Below are 20,995 nucleotides of genomic sequence, written 5' to 3'. Positions count from 1 at the left end.
GCATCTCCTCTCATGCCTTATGTTTCTCCTCCTCGAACCCCCCCCCCCCCCCCCCCCCCCTCCATATGTATGTGTGTTTGTGTGCATGTGTGTGTTTTTTAAGGGGGGGGCCACCAAATTCATATCTCGCCGAGGGTGCCAAAATGGCTGGAACCGTTTGACTATGATCATTTGCTTGTTTGATCAGCTCTGCATGACGTCAAATTATGATCACAAATACAAAAAAACATCAACTTTCAGGAGTGCTGCCTTGGAGCACTTTTGTGTCCCTACCAATGTCAAAATCAAACCTACTCCCTTGGTCCCTTGTGCCTTCCATTGCATGCAAGCAGACAGGTAATTATCCTACAAGGTCACATGCCATCATAGGCTATGTTTATATTATTCAACATAGTACATAGTGTCTCTAGGTGGGAGGGAAAAATAAAGAAGAGCTGTCCTACATAAAGGAGGACGGAGATGCAGTGGTTTGTGAGAGCACTGGAGAGATCCACTGAGAATAAGAATTGCGTACTCAAGACTCAGTCACATTTTTAAGGTGAAAAATGATACATTGCTCAGTTTTTTAAGTTTCTTCATGTCCAAGAATTTTTGACTTAGTAAAATAAATTACAGTGGTGATAGGAAGGATAGTTCTGCTTTTATAAAAATGAGGTTCTGGATAAGTTAGTGTCAGCATTTATTTTTTAATTCCTCATAAAACAACCTTTTTTATTATAACTCTTTCATTCCTTCTTTTGCAGGTGAAGTGACAGAATCCATCTTTGTGAGTCTTAACTGTGAATCGTCTGTGCCTGTGCAGGATCATGGCATATTTGGAGAAATGTTTGCCAGTGCATCGCTGGCTCACCTTTGTTACTGGTCTGGTGGAGTGTCTATGTTTCACTGGAGCTGTGTTTGGATGGGCATCGCTTGTTTTTGTCCTCAGGGTAGAGGGATACTTGAACTGGATGTGTGTCAACATCACAGAAATCAACATCACAGATGTCAACATCACAGATGTCAATGTAACGCAGGTCGTAGGTCAGTTGGATAACTTCATTTCTTCTACACAGAATTCTGGACCTTTGTAGAATTATTCATATTTGATTAATTTCAAAGCAAAATATAATGTGTGTTACATTTTTTTTCTTATTTAAAAAAACAGCTGTTATATTCACTGTCTCTTAAATTGCCACACACCGTTACTTCCAATAACTGGAATCCTCTTCTTTTTTCTCTAACAGATTGTGGTGAACAGGATGAGTGGTTTTCACTCATTTTCACCATTGCTTCTTTCATACAAAGTTTTCTGACCTTCTCCAATGGTTTTGTGCTTGACCAGTTTGGCACTACAGTGGCTCGGCTCGGTGGAATGTAAGTAAACAATATGCCATTTTATGAAAATAAAGTAAATAAATCATAGTTAAGAGTAAAATCATTTTAAGGTTATATGCATATAAGTTAGTAAGAAGAGGACCAAGAAACATGCATACTGGTAGTCCAGAAGAAAGAAATCACAACATTGAATTGTGTTGAAAAATAACAAAGTTTGTATTTTATTATGGAGTATCAAATACAAGAGGTGGAAAGTAATGTTTTCTTGATGAGTACATGCATGTGCACTGTCTGATTATTTTAGCTAACAGTTGTTTGACTCAGCAAAGGTTAACAGCTTCACAGAAAACTTAACCCAGTGGTTCCCAACCTTTTTTGGCTCATGACCCCATTTCTGACGACCCCAGACATTCAAAACAAAGACTTTTTTTTGCTAAAATTAATTTGTTTTTGATCATGTAATAGTTTGCTATACTGTGTTGCAAACAAACGTTAACTTTAGACAACATTTAGTCTATATAATGTATATTATTATGGACAGAGGCAGTAAAGCCAGGTGTAGATTACTGCACAAAGGGAGAATTTTATTTTCCTTGGTCAGGATATGTACAGTCAGTCCAGCTTGGATTTACAAGGCTGACAATTAATACTGAACAAACAATAATTCAAACTATGAATTATGAAAAAGCTGCAGCATCTGAAACCGAACGCAATGAACATTTGAAAGATAAACTGTACCACAGTGGTTCAGTTTCAGCTTCAGTTTGTCATGTCTTTTATGTATGTGATGGTCTCTGTCAACTCACCATATTTTATTAAGAATTTTTTTTTTTTTAATCATTACATTTGCATTCCAGGCGACCCCATATGGGGTTGCAACCCCAAGGTTGAAAAACACTGACTTAACCCTGCAGAAATTAAACACTAACATTTACTGTCAACCTCAGAGTACATATATGACGTTTGAACACAATCACCTCCACTCTGCCAACCAGGCCGTTCTGTTATGAAGTTACTGAAGCAGGACTGTGGTGCATGCAGGTTCTGTGTATTCGCTGAAATTAGGAGGACATATTGGATGCTTTGCAGTGAAGCCGGTGGTAGGCATGGGCAGGGATGGGCTCAGCCCACCCAAATGTCCGTCTTACTCACCCAATCAAAAGTTAAGGGAAAACATTTATCCAATAGAAAAATATAACAGAATATACTACTGTTGGGTCTTATTTGTGACTGGATGGGCAGCTCACAGCCTATAACCCTATTGGTCGGTTGATTGGTTGTCATCAAAGTGCTTCATTTATTCATACAGCAGCTCACTGTCTGTCATCTGTTTACGAGCTGCGGGGAAATAAACAACCCTCCTTGGTCACTGCTGCACCTGCCAGGGTTTCTGTTTAATACCGCGATTCTCTCTATTAGAATTTCATTGTATCTGTGTCTTTGTGACGTGCTCTGTCTCTGGGCTCCTGCAGAGCAGCCAGCCCACTACACATACACTGACTAAAGCAACGCCAATAAAACACACACACTGGGCAACACAAAGCACACAGTCTCTCAATTATCCAAGGAAGGTACAAAATGTGAGTGGGGGGGAACGATCTCTGTCACTAAAGTATACTAATTATTATAATTGTTTTATCCTGTTGGTTTATATGTATATAGTTCTACTGACAGTTCAGTCTAAAGTTCAGGGTTTTAGATGGAAAAAGAAATATATTGTTTTCTTTGTCACTGGTCACTTTTCAGATTGAATTTGAATAAGACTTTTTTGGTTTGTGAAATACATAATTTAGTTATTTTATTTTTACTTTTGGCCCAGTTTCAGTTGTTTGTGCAGTTGTTCTATTGTGCTGCTTTTGAGTCTGAGTTTGAACAAGAGTCGACTGCCTTCTTTTTGTATAAATTCTGGCCACAGTGAGAATAATTTATTCTTTTAGTATTTAGTATTCATTCTTTTGTTTTTCAAACTCATCCAGTGAAAAGAAATATGCATGGAGGACTCCTAAAATCATTTTTATATTTAAGATTAAAAGAAAACAGATGAACTGCCCGACAATTAAATTCCTCTTTGAGGTTCAATAAAGTGATTCTTACACTTAAATAAACCCCCAAACCACTTCTTTTCAGTGCCTTCAGGACTGCAATCTAAATTGTCGGCTTTCAGGACACTACTGGGCTTTGCTATCGTCTGTACATACCAACTAAGTTACCCACCAGTTATTTCAACCAGCCCACCCTAATATGACAGGCTAGAACCGGCCCTGCTTTGCAGACAACAGGCAGTAGGAAAACCTCAGTACAGCTGTGTAGAGTATTGAAAATGAAACTGTAAACCTGCCATTCCATCCTAAAGAAACATTTCAATGAATACAATGTCACTGTAAATCTGTTTTAGTCTCTATTAGCAAATCACTTTGTATGAGAACAGGTCACAATGAAAAATATCTGATTTAACCTAAATCCGCTTCTCCAGTAGATCCATTCAGATGGTTATCAATACTTAAAAAACCTCTGATGCAGTCCAACGTGATACAGAGCTGAAAGTGAGGATTCTGATTGGACCCCAGATTGTAGAACTCATTGGTATAGGTGAGCAAAAGAACACGAACGCTTCCGCTCCCACTGTTTCCGTTCATCTGTCACTATTATTCGAATAAAGAATTATTATAGGCTATTTGTGACCATGGACCTCCTCCCTTACCCCCACCTGTCTGGATGGACCTCCTCACCATCTGACTAGATGTACCCCTTCAGCAGTCTGCATGTACCCCAGAGTGTTCTGAGGCCTGTGGAATCGCAGATTGTCACCCTCCTGTCCACAGGTTACTTTGTAACAATCTAGGGATGTAACGATAACCGGTATAATGATAAACCGCGGTAAAATTTCCGACGGTTAGTATTACTGTTAAAATTCTGATTATTATGATAACCGTGTTCAATTACTGCACCTAGAAAACTCACGGTACTGTTCATTTCCTGAAGAAGCAGCGGCACTCCAGGCGTGTGTGTGCAGTTTGTAATGTTTGGCCTCTGAAAACATGGCGGAAGGCACCTGCACGGACAGTGCTCCAGAGATTCGGGGATAGCGGCTCCCGCACGGACCCGGTCCGTCCGACTGCGGGTCGGTCCTAGCAAGCGAGCGCACAGACCCGGTCTGTGCTAGTGTTAACCCCTCCCCGGCCCCCACTGATTCAGATCCTCACCCAACATTGAAACTGTCTGAATATAGATACTCAGGACAAACTCGTCAGTTCAAATGAGCCCAAATGAGTGAACTTCAACTGCACAAAGACACATGATATGTGGAAAAATAAAAAAAATAGGACCAATGGCCCTGTAGCTTACAGTCCAAATTAAAAGCTTTGGGAAATGTATCCAGTTGCCATTTATTATCACCCAGTTCTGTGTATTTATTATATTACAGAAATAGCCCATCTTTTGGTCATATTCCAATCAGATCTGTAAAAAAATTCAAATTCCAACTTGATATCATTGATATTTATTGATTTATTGGATCAATCCACTTCCTGTTATAATGGGAAAATTTTTCAGTCGCACCAAATCCAGAATCAGATCCAGATGGAAATAATTTCAATACCTTGTGTTGAAATCATCATACAGAAGCTGTACATCAAGTCTGAAGTTGATCAGAACTGGAGTTTCAGAGAAAAAGACAATTGAAATTTTTTCCCCATAAGAGCCCATGTTAAATTTTCCATAAGTTCCCGGATCCAGAAGAAGGTTCTGATCAGCATGTGGCCATTGTTTGGGTCATTTCCCCATCAGGGCTGGACTGTAGAAATTTACACTTGATATAATTTATATTTACTGAGTTATTGCACCAATCCACTTCCTATCGCTTATAATGGGGAAATTTTTCAAAGTGGCACCAAGTCCAGAATCAGATCTGGATCCAAATAATTTCACTAACTTTTGTTGACATCAAGGGCCAGCAGACACTGGTTGGTTTCCTAAAGAAGCAGTGAACAGATATCTGCCCTAGAATTCATCTAGATCTGTATTACAAACTGTTGTTCTCTCCAGAAACATTACTAAAATAAATCTCAGGTCATGAATGTAAACATTTCACAGATCTTTTGTATTTGTTCTATTAACTTTTATGAATGAGTGAAATGACAAAATACAGGGGAAATTCTGGCCAATTTTTTTTTCATGTGTGGACTTAGAAAATATTCTGGGTCCTGCCATATAGATGTAATTTTGCCATTTTCAGTAATGTTCTGAGCTGCTATATAACTGATATTTTATTTTTCAGAGCCTCCATCAGCCACTGAACCTTCTAGTGCCTAGGTTCCCATAAGGCTATGGTCCCCTAGTTAAGGTCTCACACATAGTTTATGCAGGGAATTAAAATCCATCACCAATTATTGCTATTTCAATTGTGTTAATGGATTTTTTTTTTTTTTCAAAAACCAATCACACAGAAAAGATGCACAACATTTATGTTAAACATGCAGTTATGTTACAAGCAAGACAGTATACTAAAGAGGTTTACTAAGAGACCAGACACACATACTACTGGTGAAAGTGCAGTTTGCATGAAAATTGTGTACTTAAAACAGCTCCATAACATTGTGTATTTTTCAATGTCACATTTTGATGGAAACTTTAAATACACAAATCTCAAGACAATACAAGTGCTAGAAATAAGTAATATTACACAATTAAAATGCACCAGAGGCCACCAAATAACACCAAATTATCAAAATTTTCTTGGCGGGGCATGCCCCCAAACCCCTCTCGGTGAGGTGCACCTGCTGCGAGCGGTGGCACATTCCATCCCACGATAACTCAACACGCAAAGTTGTGCAGGGTACTTTTTTTTTTTAGTGCAGGCTACTTAAATACTCTGGGAACACTCTGGTACCCCCACCCTACACCATCCTTGCAGACTGGAACTTCACCAGTAAATGTCAGTCCTGGGCCTATTGCACGAAACTAGGATAAGGGAGTAAGCCAGGATATGTTGGTTATCCTGGCTCAACTTATCTTTGATCTGGTTGCACAAACGCAGGATAGGGGAAAGCCAGATATGTTCTGATATAAGTTACCATGGAGATTTCCTCTGTGGAGCTAGCCTGCTCCAGACCAGGCTAAATTCCAGGATTTATTTAATCTCATCCCTCATCTCAGTCAACAGTCACTACAAATGGAAACCAATGGTTAACCACTGCCCACTACACAATGGAATCACAGTAACTAGACCCACTGTCTTAAACATTTGTGATTATTAATTTTAATAATTTTACATAAATTATAATTTTAGATGATTTTGCAATCATTACATCAGTTCAGTGTATTTGTGTTTATTCAGACATTTCAAACATTGTACATTTGTGCAAATAAAATGTTTAAAAACTAAAGAGTCTGTAAAGGAATAGGTTGAAGCCTAAGTTTATTCTGCCAAACCCCCCTATTCATATCACCAAACCAAATGAAATAAAACAGATACCAACACCTTTAGCTTAGTAACAATAGCAACAAAAAACTAAACAATTCAATAGTTTGAATTGTGGAAAAATTAACATTCACATTCTTCATATATTGACATTTCTATTAAACAGATATAGTGTTGTATAATCTTTGAGCTCAGGATTGAACTAGTTCCAAACATTTCCTCCAACACACAGACTAAATGTCTTCATATTTGTTCCAACAGAAGGTTTATTGAACACAATTTCCTCTGAAATTAAAAACACACATTTTAAACACACCCTGAATATGAACAGGCAACAGATTATTTATATTTTAAACATAAATTGTGTTGTTTTAAAGTTGACTAAGTTACTAAACTTTAAAGCTTTTAACTTGATCATAAACTGATGTGTGTGTTCCCTTTAGGACACTGTATTGATCATTGGTATTGGTCTTTTCTGAATAATGGTGATTGGATTTGTATTAGTTGTGCCAGTATTCCCCCACACCTCCATGTACCAACTAGCCCAGGATAATGCATGTTGCCTTAGGCTTAACAATTTAACACAGAAACCAGCCCCTGGTGCTGCAAACTTTAGGACATTGTGTTCCGTACTTCTCCAAAGTAACCCTTATTTTGTTACTTCCCCTTTTTAACAGTTTTTAGTGAAATACATTTTTCTCTTATATTTTACAAATCACACGTTAATTATTCAAGAATCAACATCTTTCTAAATACTCTAAACCTTATCAATTACATTCATTCAACATAATCACAACTGTTAAAGTATTTAAATCAGTTTAGTAAATCAACTTAATCACAGTATTAGTAGTAACACAAAATCACTATATTTACTCTGGATAGCATATTCCCTCTTTAATGCCTGTTCTACTGAGGTGCCCTCGACTCTACCTGACAGTATGAGTATCATCACCACCTGCTCTTATGTCCTATTTTTTATACTATTTTGCCGCTCTTTGTGTTACGTGAATAATAAATGAGGATACCAGTTAAACATCAGGTTGAACTGTCTTCATGAGAAGAATGTTGATGATAATGCTCAGCTCATCACAGTATCACTGAGATGAAATGCAGCCTCAGGGTTGGTAGTGATTTAACAACTGTTTCCACATGTCATTATACTTTGGACACGACTTATAATTTCTCTCTTCAGAATTCTCTACACCACGGGTACTTTGATGATAGCCTTCTCAACACCTGGTAAAATATCTGTTTTGCTCTCTTTTTACTTTGTATAATATGACCACTTTGTAAAATAAGTGGTGGCATTACTTTCTTATGAGCTAATTTTACTCATTTGTATATTTTCCCATCAGCCCTGTATGTCCTGCTCTACCCGGCTCTTACATTCATAGCAGTGGGTGGTTCGATGTTCCTGATCACTAACATGCAGGTAAAGAGACAAACACAGAGAATCAATTGACAAGTTGATGTTTATTCTAATTCCAAATGAGGAAAATCCTGCTTCCTCTGCCAAGGCCAACAGCCCACTCACTCCACAATATCAATAAACTGCACACAAACCACAAATGATGGTGTTTTTCCTTCTGTCAGTTGATGCTACTGGTGAATTAAACTTAATAACTGTAATGATGACTTTCTGAGCATCCACATCACTGAACTATGAGATTAAGGTGCATGGTTTGACTTTTGTTCATGCGATTTAGCAGGTGTTTGTAGAAGTCAAGAATAAGTCCAAGTCAAGTGTCATAGTCATTTGTTATCTTTGAATACACTGTACTGACGTCTGTGACAAAGTCCTTATTTAGCAACAAATCAATAAAACTACTGTGAACTGTTCAGATGGTCCAGGATTTAAGGTGTTGATCTCAAAACCAGAAGGTCCCAGATATAATTCCAAAGATGAGTTTGTGTTTGTTGTTTGGTGGAATTGTATCCTCTTCTATAAAGGTCTTATTTTTATGTGTCTATACATAATTCAAGTTTCCCCGAACAGCGCAGAGGTGATCAATGATAAGGTCTTGTCTCAAAACAATAAACCACTGTGCACTTTTGCAGTTATCTCAAAAGCATTTTGGCCTAGATGAACAATTCTGTAATCTTTCTAATTTTCCAATTCATTCACATCTTGTTCTCACTGGTTTTCAAATTTGGCTTCTTGTCAGACTCTTTTCTCACTATCATGAACCACTAACATTTTCTAAATTCTATCTAATCTTAATCTTATGGGGTCTCACACACACACACACACACACACATATATATATATATATATATATATATATATATATATATATGGAGAGAGAGAGAGAGAGAGAGAGAATTTTAATTTTTTTCTCTCCTAAGGTTGGGAACTTGTTTCGTTCACGTCGGTCCACTGTCATCACTCTCTACAGTGGGGCTTATGGCTCCTCAGCTGTACTCTTCCTCATAATCAAGGTTACAAACATTCACACATGACCCTCATAAAGGAAAGATTTACATCTCATATGTTAATCACCACCCTGTCATTTTCAGCTGTTGCATGAGGCTGGCATCTCCCTCTATGCCTCCTTCCTCTTCTTATCCGCCTGCAGTGTCATTCACCTGCTTAGAACTTTGTTCCTGATGCCCAGAACCTTAATTCCTTACCCACTGCCTGAACACTACACATATGGGTAACTGTTCTGTATTTGATGGATAAGATCATGTGATTTGACATTAACTATCCCTGTTAAACTAGATGAATGGAAATGTTTTAGAGAATGTTTTCTAATATTCACTCTTGCATGGACGATTTTGTTTAACAAATACTACAGTACAATAAGAAATATATACCTATAAATTATGAATTGAATAGAACTGAGGAAAACTTCCTAACACTGTTTTAACCTTTGACCTTTGACAGGATAATCTGTGGTGAATCAAACAGTGCAAGTGCTGGGCAGACAGAGGGGACCAGTAACAGGAACAACATTGTGAACCAAGGTGTGTGATGTGATAATGCATCATGTATTAGTGCTAAACATAATCAAAAGACTTGTGAGTGATCGCATTAACAGCACATTTTCATCAACTAAAACACAGGTATTCTGTATTTTTGTTCTTTCCATCTCTATCATCTCTCCTGGTCTCTCAGAGAAGAGTTTCCGTGAGTGTTTGCTGTCCAGGTTGTCTTTTGGTGCCATGGTCTGGTTGTCAGTGATGCAACTCAGAAATTACCTGTTTGTTGGCACCCTCAATCCCATGCTGCAGAGACTGACTGCTGGAGACCATTCACTGGGTAAACACATATCATCCCATCTGTTATTTAATGCAAACTTTTAAACAGTAATAATGCAAACTCAAAGAACTGGATGAATTTAAGTCATTAAAATATACAATGAAATACACTTTTACAACAGATGATGATCAGAGTTGCCTATTTCATCACCTTGAAACATTAGGCTGGGGATAAAATGACAAACTCAGGAATTTGCATTTGCAGTTAAAATGTCCTTTACTCATTCATGCGTGGATTTGACTAAATAACTGAATAACCAGGTAGTTACAACAAATGTTAAGATTCGTCATGCTCAGAGTTGCAAAGAAGAGAGAAACAACATTAAAACATGAAAATGTAGAATCCACAATAATTCTAGATGATGTAGCTCTTCTTTACTCATGCATTAAATGAGTGGGCTGTGGGTTCTTCAACAGTGTACTCTCCTACGATAATATATTTTTAACAAAAGTCAATAAAGAGTTTGGACCAAATAAACATACCTTTAAACTACACGAAATATTACGTACCTAAGATTACACTCAGTATAGAATGACACTGGACCAAAGTGACTCCAAAACACAAGGTAAAGTATTAAAATAACCCTCCCTTTAATAAGAAATATAATAAAATAAATAATAATAGCAAGACTTTAGTTTTCTGTTTCAAACAGGCAACACAGCAAATAACCTCGTTTCACAAAAGAGAAATGATCCCCTTGTCACAGGTTAATAACTGGTTTATCAACTAGTCCTAAAGCTGGCAAACTAAACTAAATAACCCTACGTTGCAGGCCTGCGTCGTAGCTTGTGCACTTACTGACCAAAAACTTCAGGGTCGCTTCACTCTTGGAGCAGAATAAAATAAAATAAGGTACCTTGAGTTAGTGCAAATCCCAGCAGATCTGTCTGGATCCTGCTGTCCTTGTCTCCTGATGAAAGCGGCCTGGCTCCTCCAGTCCACAGATCACACTCCACTTCAGGTGCAAACTCTGTACTCGTTACCGTCTTGTCTCCTTCTCCCGTTGCCAGAGGTACTCTGAGGTTCCTGGGTAGCTCACAGTGCTATCTGGGTCCAGTCTGTCGTTCACCAGGTCGGTATCGATCCTCTGTAAGGTCTGTGGATCTGCGGTGTTTGCGAACAGCGGCCTACAGTTCACAAAACGAGCGAGCTAGCATCGCCACGTTAGCTAGATGTCAGCAGTAAAAAACGACACAACAGCTGCGAGTTGAAACTATTAAAGTCTTCTACTTCCACATTAGCAGCTAAAAAACAGGGAGTTATAAAGACAACAAACAACGGTACAGATTACTTTAAAAAAAAAAAGAAAAATACAAAAAGAAAAACGGCAAACTTCAGAGATGTAGTGTGTCCCCCTGGCTTTCAGAACCGGTGTAGCAGTCAGTTTTTACCCCCCTCCCATTCTTACCCCTTTGGTTGGTTTCTACCCCCGGAGATAAAAATCAACTAGTTGGTTCTTACCCCTCCCTCTAGAAACTGCCACTTAAATGAAAATATATGAAAAGCACACATAATCTCAACATAACTCACAAGTCTCAACATATTCCCCATTTTCACTTTATTTTTCACAGTATCATTCATATAAAAACACACTATAAGGGAAATCCTTTATAACACGATCCAATGATAACGTATGATGTGTAACTAACAATGCCCACACCACAATGGCCTTTTTGGTGTCAAAGATTTAGTCATTAACTTTTAATTTAATATCACCAACACTACATAATACTCAATGCATTTTACTCTACCCCAAGAACGACGCTGAAATGATCATGAACATTCTCAATGTACAATGCATATTCGGTCGAGGTCTGCAAAGAGAATGAAGAAGGGTACTTGAGCCATTCCATGGCATCGCCATTCTTGCTGTAGACCATGATGTCGCAGCCAGCAAGTTGGCAGTCGCCATGATCTCAGCATCTGTAGCCCAAACACCGTCTTCTGACATGCCAGACTGAGCCAGGTAGTCAGCGGGGTTCTGGTCGAGGTAGTCTCGTAGCTGGTCAGTGATGGTGGCCATGTGGTCGACGACCTGGTCACGGACACGGGTGTGAGCGTCCTCGCTGCCTGTGACAATGTAGCTCACAGCACGGAAATAGCAGTTTCCATCACCCTTTGTCTGAAATATAGAAATGTTGACATGTGATTCGATCAAATATCTCAGGGGCTCCAATCTTCACAAATAGTTTTCAGGACTCCAGATGATCAATTACGATTTAGTATTTTCCTAATTTTGTATATCAAATTTAAATACCAAATAATAGACATTATATATCTGAAAATTGAGGCATTTTGGAATGATTGGAGGGTCTGACATGACAATTTTTAAATTTGCGCAATCATCATTTTTCATTTCAACTGTGATTTTGCAAAGGGACTTATATTCCAATGCCGTAGCATGGGATTTACGTCCCTTTGCAAAATCACCCTCAATTTATTGAAATGTGATGCACAAACAAACACACACACTTACAAATATATAGATATTTAAATGTGTATGTGTGTGTTTGTACATTACATTTAGCCATCTCGGCTTATTTATTTAGTCTTTATTCATCAGTAATTACCTTGTGTGTGCGACAAGATTTGCCCAACTCTTTCTGTCATCCGAAGTACAGTGTCTTGGATGGCGTGACACCCAGCACTGCTGCAAAGTTCTGGCGAACGTTGGCTGGGGGAGGACGGAATTCGCGGGTAGTTTTCTGGCGTTTTGATGGGACTTCGTTTTTGGCGGGCTTGCACCCTGCTTCACTCTCACACACTTCGTCAGGTGTGACTCCCGTGGAATTCTCTGGCACATCAGCGTACAGCTTCAGGTTGGTGGCATGGTACAGGTTCTTTAGAACCTGTCCACTTGACTGGTTCATCAGCTGAACACGTCCCTTGCCGAGCGATTTAACTACAGTGTAGGGCCCTAACCAACGCGGCTGCATCTTGGCCCCCATCCTGTGGACGTGTTTCGCATTGCGGATGTACACTGTTGATCCAGGTGTGATCGTTTTCCCACTCTGATGGCGATGATCATAGAGCTCCTTCTGGCGCTGCTGTGCGGTTTGGATGTTTTCAGCCACATTAGAGGAGAGGGTTTTGCGAAAGTCATCCATGGCCCTCAGCGTCTCTGTGGTTGCTTCCTCTTTGCTGCTGGCGACCTCCTCGGTTTGGTCAGCGTCCGCGGGCTGCTTGAGGTCCAGGGGCAGCTTCGCCTTACGTCCATACATCACCTCAAAGGGGGTTACCTTGGTGGATGCGTGTACTGAGGTGTGGTATGCGAACAGGACCCCTGGGATGCGCATATCCCAGTCATCGCATTCCTCGTTGACGATTTTAGCGAGGGCCTCCTTCAGGGTACGATTGTCTCGCTCCCGCTGTCCATTTGTCTGCGGATGATAAGCCGAAGCTATGCGGTGATCCGTTTGAAGGCGATCGGTGAGACCATCGATGACGCTGTTGACGAACTCTCGCCCCTGGTCACTGATGAGTGTGTCCATGCAGCCCAGTCGGCAGATGGCGTAGTACAGGAAACTGGCAACTGACGAGGCGCTCGTCTGGTATCGCAGCAGCCTCAGACCAGTTCGAAAAGTGATCAGTGGCTGCAACAATATACTTGTTTCCCTGACGAGTTTCCTGAAGTGGTCCGATGAGGTCGCTGCCTACCAAACTCCATACTTTAGAGGGAACAGGGATCGGGTGCAGCGCGGGGGCCTCCTTCGACAGTTTCGGGTTCACTGCAAAGCACTTTGTGCATCTCTGGATGTAGTCGCTGATGTACGCTTTCATCCCTTTCCAGTAGTACCGTTCAGCGATCTTCTGGTAGGTCTTGTCACGACCAAAGTGCCCTCCTGTTGTGGGGTTGTCATGGCAAGCTTGTAGGACGCTGGCAACACGACTCTGTACGAGCACCTGAAGATGACAACATGATAGTTATACAATAAATCATTACAACTTGGTTCTCAAATAACAACTCTAAGAGACTGCATCACATCTATTTGCCAGAAGGCCATCAGTAACCAGCCTCCACCAGATTGATGGACTTAACATGATGATCGTGACCTTTGTTAAATGCAGCTTGTATTCATATCTGCAGATAATCTATGGAATAGTTACAGGCTTTTGTCACTGGTTTTTCTTGCAGTGTTTGGTGCTGAGAATAACCACTTGCCTTCTATATGGCCGTCTATCGTTTGGATTTTGTGAGGAAAATATAGATTGTTTACGGGTTGGATGTGATAAAGCAATGTTTTAGGGAAATTTTACATATGCCTTCCTAGATATGTTTTGAAATAGTTTAGCAATGTATTGCATCCCTATATTTATTGCACCTTGTTTTATTGCTTTATTATGCTATATTGATTTACATTCACATTGAAGGTCAAGGTCAATCAGCACCATTTTCAACACAAAATTCGAGGTTGACTAGGTGCATGTTTCCTGCAATTTTGAAATTTCTAGCTTAAATACGTGATGAGTTATATCCCAATGCAAGGAATTAAGAAAATTCTCGATTTTAAGACATTTTCCCAGAAATGACCTTGAAATTCAACATCAACATTATATTTGATACAGATGTACAGGTCTTTAAGCCACATATTTGGTGCAAATTTGATGAACCTAGCTTAAAAATTGAGCGTTTAAGAGCCAAAATTGTGAAAAATAGCTGTGTGGGAAAATTTTTAATTATGTGCATACTTGATGAGCTGCAAAGCTGAATAACGAACTTAGCCTTTGTTTTTAGTTAAGTAACTCATATTCTAAATTTGAAATGGATCAGTCAAATACTTTCTAAGTTATCGCTCGGACAAAATATCTACAGACAGACAGACGAACAGACACGCAGGCTCGTAGCGTAATGCTAAGTGTTTTAACTCACAACAGTTTAAATTCTAATAAGAATGCCTGAGCTTACCTCTTTGTCATCAAACATCAGGATACCATTGGCCGCGTGGTAGGCCTTGGCGGTGTGGCGGAAGTTGGCTTTGGTATTGGCACGTTGTTGGGGTGGTAGGTCGTAGATGGCGCCAGGATATCGCCGATCAGTAGCCGAGAAGAAGTTAAGAAGCTGAGTATACAGATTGTCGTCCATGATGGAATGAGTGAAGATTATCCAATTTACCTATATACAGGTAAATTGGATAATCTTCACCGGACAGTATATATATATATATATACAGTATATATATATAGACAGTATATATATATATATATATAGACAATATATATATATATATATATATATATATATATATATATATATATATATATATATATATACTGTCCGGTGAATCCTGGTGAATACGTAAAGGTGTTGTTGTGATCAGATAGCACCTTACTCGAATGAGATTTGATCAAGAAATTTTGTTTGTTTTGAAGAATCTGTGTACTCCATGTATCACTGGATTTGAGCAATATGTGTTGTTGTGAAGTGAGCAAAATTTTTTATTTGCATTCGCATAATTTTAATTTTGGTAAATTTTTTATGTGTTTACATTTTGCACAAAATATTATGCAAACAAAGCCAACTCATTTCCATTACATCGAATTAAAGTTCAAATAAAATATTTCACAAAAAGCCACGTCATTTCGCATTCTTTTTTTTACTTATTAAAATCAAAGAGCGTCATATTTCATATGGAGCGCTTGCAATGAAAAAATGAAATATAACCTTGTTATCTTGTTGTATATTTATAGTGGTTGTATGTTGGCGGGGGGGGGTAAAAACCAACCAGAGGGGGTAAAAACCAACTGGGGGGTAAAAATCAGCTGTTACACCGGATCTAACCAGTTCAGACTAGGGATGTGACGTTCACGAACGAATCAAATCTTTTGAATGGCTCTTTGAAACAAACGATGGGAATCGAGTCTTTGTAAAGAGCTGTTCGTTTTTTGTTTTTTTTGTAAGGAAGGAGTGTCCGATTGCCTGTCAGTTTAGCATCACTGGGGAGGCATTGGCTTTATATACAGAGTAGAAGTGAGAGAACTCCTGATGTGGAATCATTTTGATATTTACATTAGAGAAATCAGGTATTTTGCAATGTTACTTGAAGTATTTTATTTGCACTACAGTTTTTTTTAGGTATTTAAGTACTGTAATTGCAGTGATTAGTCACTGTTGTGTTTTGTGCAATTTTTTCCGTATGTTTACACACATTTATTGTTTGTGTTTTGAGGAGAATAAAATGTTATTTCATAAGAAAATGTTTTATTTTCTTCTTAAGATTTAGGCTACAGACTAGTCCACATAATGTACCGTGATGTTTTTTGTCCAATTCCAGCATTTGCCTCATGTCATCTCTCATGTCATGTATTTAGCCCACACATTTGAACTAACTATTCTTTTTTACGGTAAGATAATATTTACTACCGCGCCAATTAAACACCTTTAAAATGTAATGTCAATCATCACATGTAGCCTATTTAGTCATTAAAACATTGGTGTTTCAAAATAAAGCCCAAAACATAAAAGAGCCAGTCTTTTGAACGGCTCTTTTCAGTGAATGGCTCCCTTCAAACAGCCCAAAGTCCCATCACTAGTTCAGACCACTGCGCTTTCACACAAACTTAGGATGCATTCACAGACTATTTCTGAATCGGAAAATACACTCTCAGGATGTACCTTCATAATAAATGAAATATTATGTTGTAAAGACACTTATTACATATGTAAATACATTTTAACAACCAAATATGAACTGTACATTTTTACTACAATAATAAATGAATTCCTATGTTTAACCATACTTACAACTATGTGTTAACCATCTTTGCATTCTTCACTTTCTAAACATTTTATCTGGGTTACAATGATATCATGTAAATACACAGTACAATCTTCTTTTTATTATTACAAATTTAACATATTAATTTTATTTTTAACTTCAAATGCATGATACGACAAAATGAAAAAGTATTACTGGCTTGGTCATTTTCTGTGTCCCTGATCACATTCTTTTGGTTTGAGAACAATGAAGTTAGCAATTAGCATGAGCAGGGTTAAGCATTAGCATTAGCAATGGTAACTCATCTGAAATCCAACTCCAAATTCCACATACTGTCCTGTTGTGCCCTTACAGTAATAATAATCTAGAAGTCAAAACAATGAAAACGACACAGTGCTACCAGAAACAGAGGACATACAGAATGCAAACATTTGGGAATCCCTGGAAAAATCTGGTAACTTTTTTAACTGACAAGATGTTAATATAGCCTCTGCAAGATATGGAAAAGGGATATTGTAGCCAGCAACATTAATGTGTAGTTACTTTTTATCTTTATTTTTTTTTCATCAATGACATTACAGCATAAAGCAGCTTTGGGTCACGTATATAGTCTTTTTATTTGGACTGAGATGAGACAGCTGCAGAGGAACGGTGTGTATTTTCATCTGCACCAAACTGTTATTAATAGTAGAAGGTTTTCATGTAGAACTCTTGTATGTGCTTGTGTTTCCCTGCAGTCAGTCACTACACCACTGTGTTTGCTCTCACTCAGCTGTGTGGGGTGCTGTGTTCTCCCTGGAATGGTTTCATCATGGACAGACACAAAGGCAAACCTCGGGCTGCAGGTAATGAACATATCATGATCTACACCTGACCATGGACTCAGGCTCCCAGCATGCATCTGATTCTATGTATGACCAATAAGAAAATCAGAAATCATCTGTCATTACTACCTGAAGCCTCAAAAGCTTCTACTTTATGTTGTCAAATCAGGCGAAGTATATTGTATGCCATTGGCTTAATAGATACTATTTACTCTGTGGGAAGGAACTGACCTACTAAAACATTTGCTTTCTTTTAATTTGGTGATGGGTGTAAAACCCAATAACAGAAGAACAGTGGTTCTGTTACAGTGTATGCATTAGAAAACAGAGAAAATGTATTAAACTGTAACTACATTGTTAGTCTGTCCTATTGTGCCAAATTGATGATAATATTCAGAACAATGCTGTTGTGTTTTATTGAGAATTTCATCTTTTTTAAACAATGTGTTCATTTGGTACAATTTTTTACAGTTAGACTGGATTGACTTTTCTTCCATTATGCCTTGAGTATTCTCTCAAAATGTATGCAAGTAATTTGTATATTTATTTTAAAATATGGACAAAGAATTACATAAAATTGCATTACCTTCTCAAATTATTAACATGTCTATCCTGTGTCTAAGGGGCAACAATGTGGACATTATGAACAATGACGAGGTGGATATTGAAATGAATTTACTGTATTTCCTCACAAAAAAATGAGTGATTAAGTGTACTTTAGAAGGGAATGTTGTACAGTTAAGCATGAATATTCTGAAAATGTTTTATTCTACTCTATTCCAGCATACAGTATTTGTGGACATATCTATGCCTTTTAATTTAATATCGCTGAATAGAGGGGGAAAAATGTCTGCCTTTACACTAGTGACACCGTTGGTGTCAGACTCTGCGTTGTGTTCTTTTTTTTTTTTAATTTTTTTTCTCTTAATTGGGCTCAGCTGGCTGACAGGCAGCTGTCTGTACCGGAAATGATGACTGGGAGTACTGTTGGTGTCGGCTGCTGCGTTGTGTTCTTTTTAATGACAAGACCCTCACGTATAACTTTGGAGGTAGTCTCCGTTTATTGTTTTTCCTGACAGAAGTGATAGAAAAACACAAAAACCTCCGGTCAGCGACCCCCATAAAACAAGCTCCTACACAAACCAAAATGACAGAAATGTGTTTCAGCACATTATACGCACCTCATACAGCCTGAACCAGCCAGTTCATGTAAAAAATTTAATTAGCAGAGGCTAAACCAAAAAAACTTCTCAGACTGTACGCCTGCTTACCTCTCCCATGGAAATCCAGAACAAAAGGGAAGAGGCAAAGGCACGAAAACTCTGGTTATAGCGTGCAGTGTCACACTGTAAATTGCTCGCTGGGGAACAGACCCAAACCAACAGTTCCACACACTGACCCGGAGGCCCACAATGTCAGGTACCAACCAAAAGAAATGAAAACAAAATGAACAGATTTTGTGTAATTATAACAATACATAATATTATATATATACCCACATTGCTGCGAAATAGTTGACTCTGTTACACTAGAGTGAATAATCTGTTCATGTAGTGAAATGTGAGACAGCATTCAGTCAAATTAAAACCTGTACATGCTCTATTCCATCCGTGTCCACACATCGTATTTTGTTCACATTAAGGTTTGGCTTTGATTTACATCTAAAAATGTGTGTTTGCAGGAGAGAGTGAACGTGACGCCGATCTCCGGGCTTCAGTGCTTTCTCTTTTCTTGACGCCTCTGCTCTGTATATTATTCTCAATTTGCGCCACCATCCCCATCCTGCCTCTTCAGTACTTGAGCTTCGTCCTACAGGTGATCAACCGCTCCTTTCTCTACAGTGGCCAGGCAGCCTTCATCAGTATGGCGTGAGTACCAAACACACATACAGTACACACACCTTCTTATATAGCATTGTTCAAATAGAAATGAATATTAGACATGTGTGTATTTGTAGTTTCCCATCATGCCACTTTGGGAAGTTGTACGGCTTGCTTCAGGCTGTGGCTGCACTGTTTTCTCTGCTGCAATATCCCTGCTTTATCCTTGTGGAAAATGTCCTTGATGGAGACCCTTTATATGTGAGTACATCTAAAGAAACTATCAATCCCTGTTTTATCAGCTTCTGGAAATACTAAATACAAATATTTAAATTTCTTCCTTTCCTTTGCAGGTGAACATTGCCCTGACACTGCTCACCTTACTCGCGTTCATCCATCCATTCTCTGTCTACCTGCATTGTCGTAGTCTTGCTTCACAAAAAACCAACCAACCAACAAATTCCCATTTGTGAAACGAAACAAAATGTTTTTAAAAATCCAGTATCAAGGGCTTGCGCTGAATCGCATAGTTGTTTGGGGGGGGGGGGCATAAAACAGCATGTATTGCCTTTCAGTGATATTCCAGACTGGAAGTACTCCGGTGATAAAAATAATTGCACATCAGTGCTTCCAAACAACTGTGTCCTTCTCAACCCCACCATGTGAAGACATTTAAAATGAAAATGTCCATGTAAAAAACCACTACTTTTACACGTTTATGTCCACACCAGTGTATTTACAGTTGTGAGTGATTGACAGGAGTCTTAAGCCCACTAATAAGTACTAATACTAATAAGCCCAATAATATGTGATGTTCAGTTGTTCAAAGCAAGCAAAAGGGGCCCTGAAGTGGTCAGAATAAGTTGCACTAACGTATGTTTTGTCCTTTCGGTGTTACCGTAGTCAGTTCGGGCATAACAACAAACAAACAAACAAACACGTTTCTTTCATTGTTTGTATGGCCCCAAAAACGTTTGCCTGTGAGTATTTTATGTTCAGTTGTTGTAAGAATGAATAGTATTAAATATCTCTGATGTGAATCTTTGTTGCTGGATAAAAACACGTTGTAAATCTTAAATTAAGCTGTAAATGCTAATCGTTAGCATGTCTATGGATTTTCCTATTCATGTTAGCATCGAGCTAAATTGACTGCTAATACAACAATCACATCGTAAATAAGTCAAGGTTAATTCAAAGGCTGGCATATTATACCAAAACACAACCAATGAATTTACATAAACTTAGCATGAGCCTGCATAAAGAATTAGCAACTCATCTCTGACTGCTAGCATAAACGAATTAGCTTAAACATGTTAATAACACATTGTAATAAACACATCCAAAATAACGTCATAAACATGTTTCTAACGGCACGTTTGCATGTGAAATTATTTAGCAAACAACAGAATGACTAATACATACAGGCGTTAATTCTGCAGGAGTTAAACAAAGTTTGATTCAGCATTACTTGGAAAGTTCGCTCTCTTCTCCTCTCTCCAGTGTACACACAGCACCGACGTGTGGAGCGCCAAAATAAAAGCATGAGTTTCAAAATAAGAGCCCATATGTATAAATCAACTAAGACTTGCTTGAAAGGCAGAACAATAATAAAACGCCGTTAACGTGAGATTAAAAAA

General features: G+C 38.5%; 1 protein-coding gene across 2 annotated transcripts; it reads left to right on the top strand.

The window, feature by feature from the left end:
- The first annotated feature begins 418 nt into the window (after positions 1–418).
- Positions 419–20,009, top strand: LOC115434927 (solute carrier family 43 member 3-like). 2 transcript variants are annotated; one of them, XM_030157063.1, is made up of 13 exons: positions 419–538; positions 744–1,023; positions 1,227–1,356; positions 7,929–7,975; positions 8,092–8,168; positions 9,083–9,175; positions 9,254–9,393; positions 9,624–9,703; positions 9,855–9,998; positions 17,452–17,559; positions 19,220–19,406; positions 19,496–19,619; positions 19,712–20,009. In XM_030157063.1, the coding sequence occupies exons 2-13, from the start codon at positions 807–809 to the stop codon at positions 19,829–19,831; spliced, it is 1,467 nt and encodes a 488-aa protein (XP_030012923.1). In that variant the 5' UTR covers positions 419–538; positions 744–806; the 3' UTR covers positions 19,832–20,009. The 2 variants fall into 2 exon arrangements, with proteins under 2 accessions (XP_030012923.1, XP_030012924.1); XM_030157064.1 differs by lacking the exon at positions 419–538 and adding an exon at positions 559–654.
- The last annotated feature ends 986 nt before the right edge of the window (positions 20,010–20,995 follow it).

The sequence above is a fragment of the Sphaeramia orbicularis genome, chromosome 16 (genome assembly GCF_902148855.1).
Source record: "Sphaeramia orbicularis chromosome 16, fSphaOr1.1, whole genome shotgun sequence".
Taxonomy (NCBI): Eukaryota; Metazoa; Chordata; class Actinopteri; order Kurtiformes; family Apogonidae; genus Sphaeramia; species Sphaeramia orbicularis.
Note: the sequence above shows the minus strand (reverse complement) of the source record. Positions and strands in the feature narration are given on the sequence as shown.

Excerpts from the sequence above, each read along its gene's own strand:
- LOC115434927 (XM_030157063.1), top strand. The coding sequence starts at position 807 with ATGGCATATTTGGAGAAATGTTTGCCAGTGCATCGCTGGCTCACCTTT. Across the intron at positions 8,169-9,082 it reads TCCTGATCACTAACATGCAG|GTTGGGAACTTGTTTCGTTC; the intron begins GTAAAGAGACAA and ends TTCTCTCCTAAG. Across the intron at positions 9,394-9,623 it reads CCTGAACACTACACATATGG|GATAATCTGTGGTGAATCAA; the intron begins GTAACTGTTCTG and ends GACCTTTGACAG.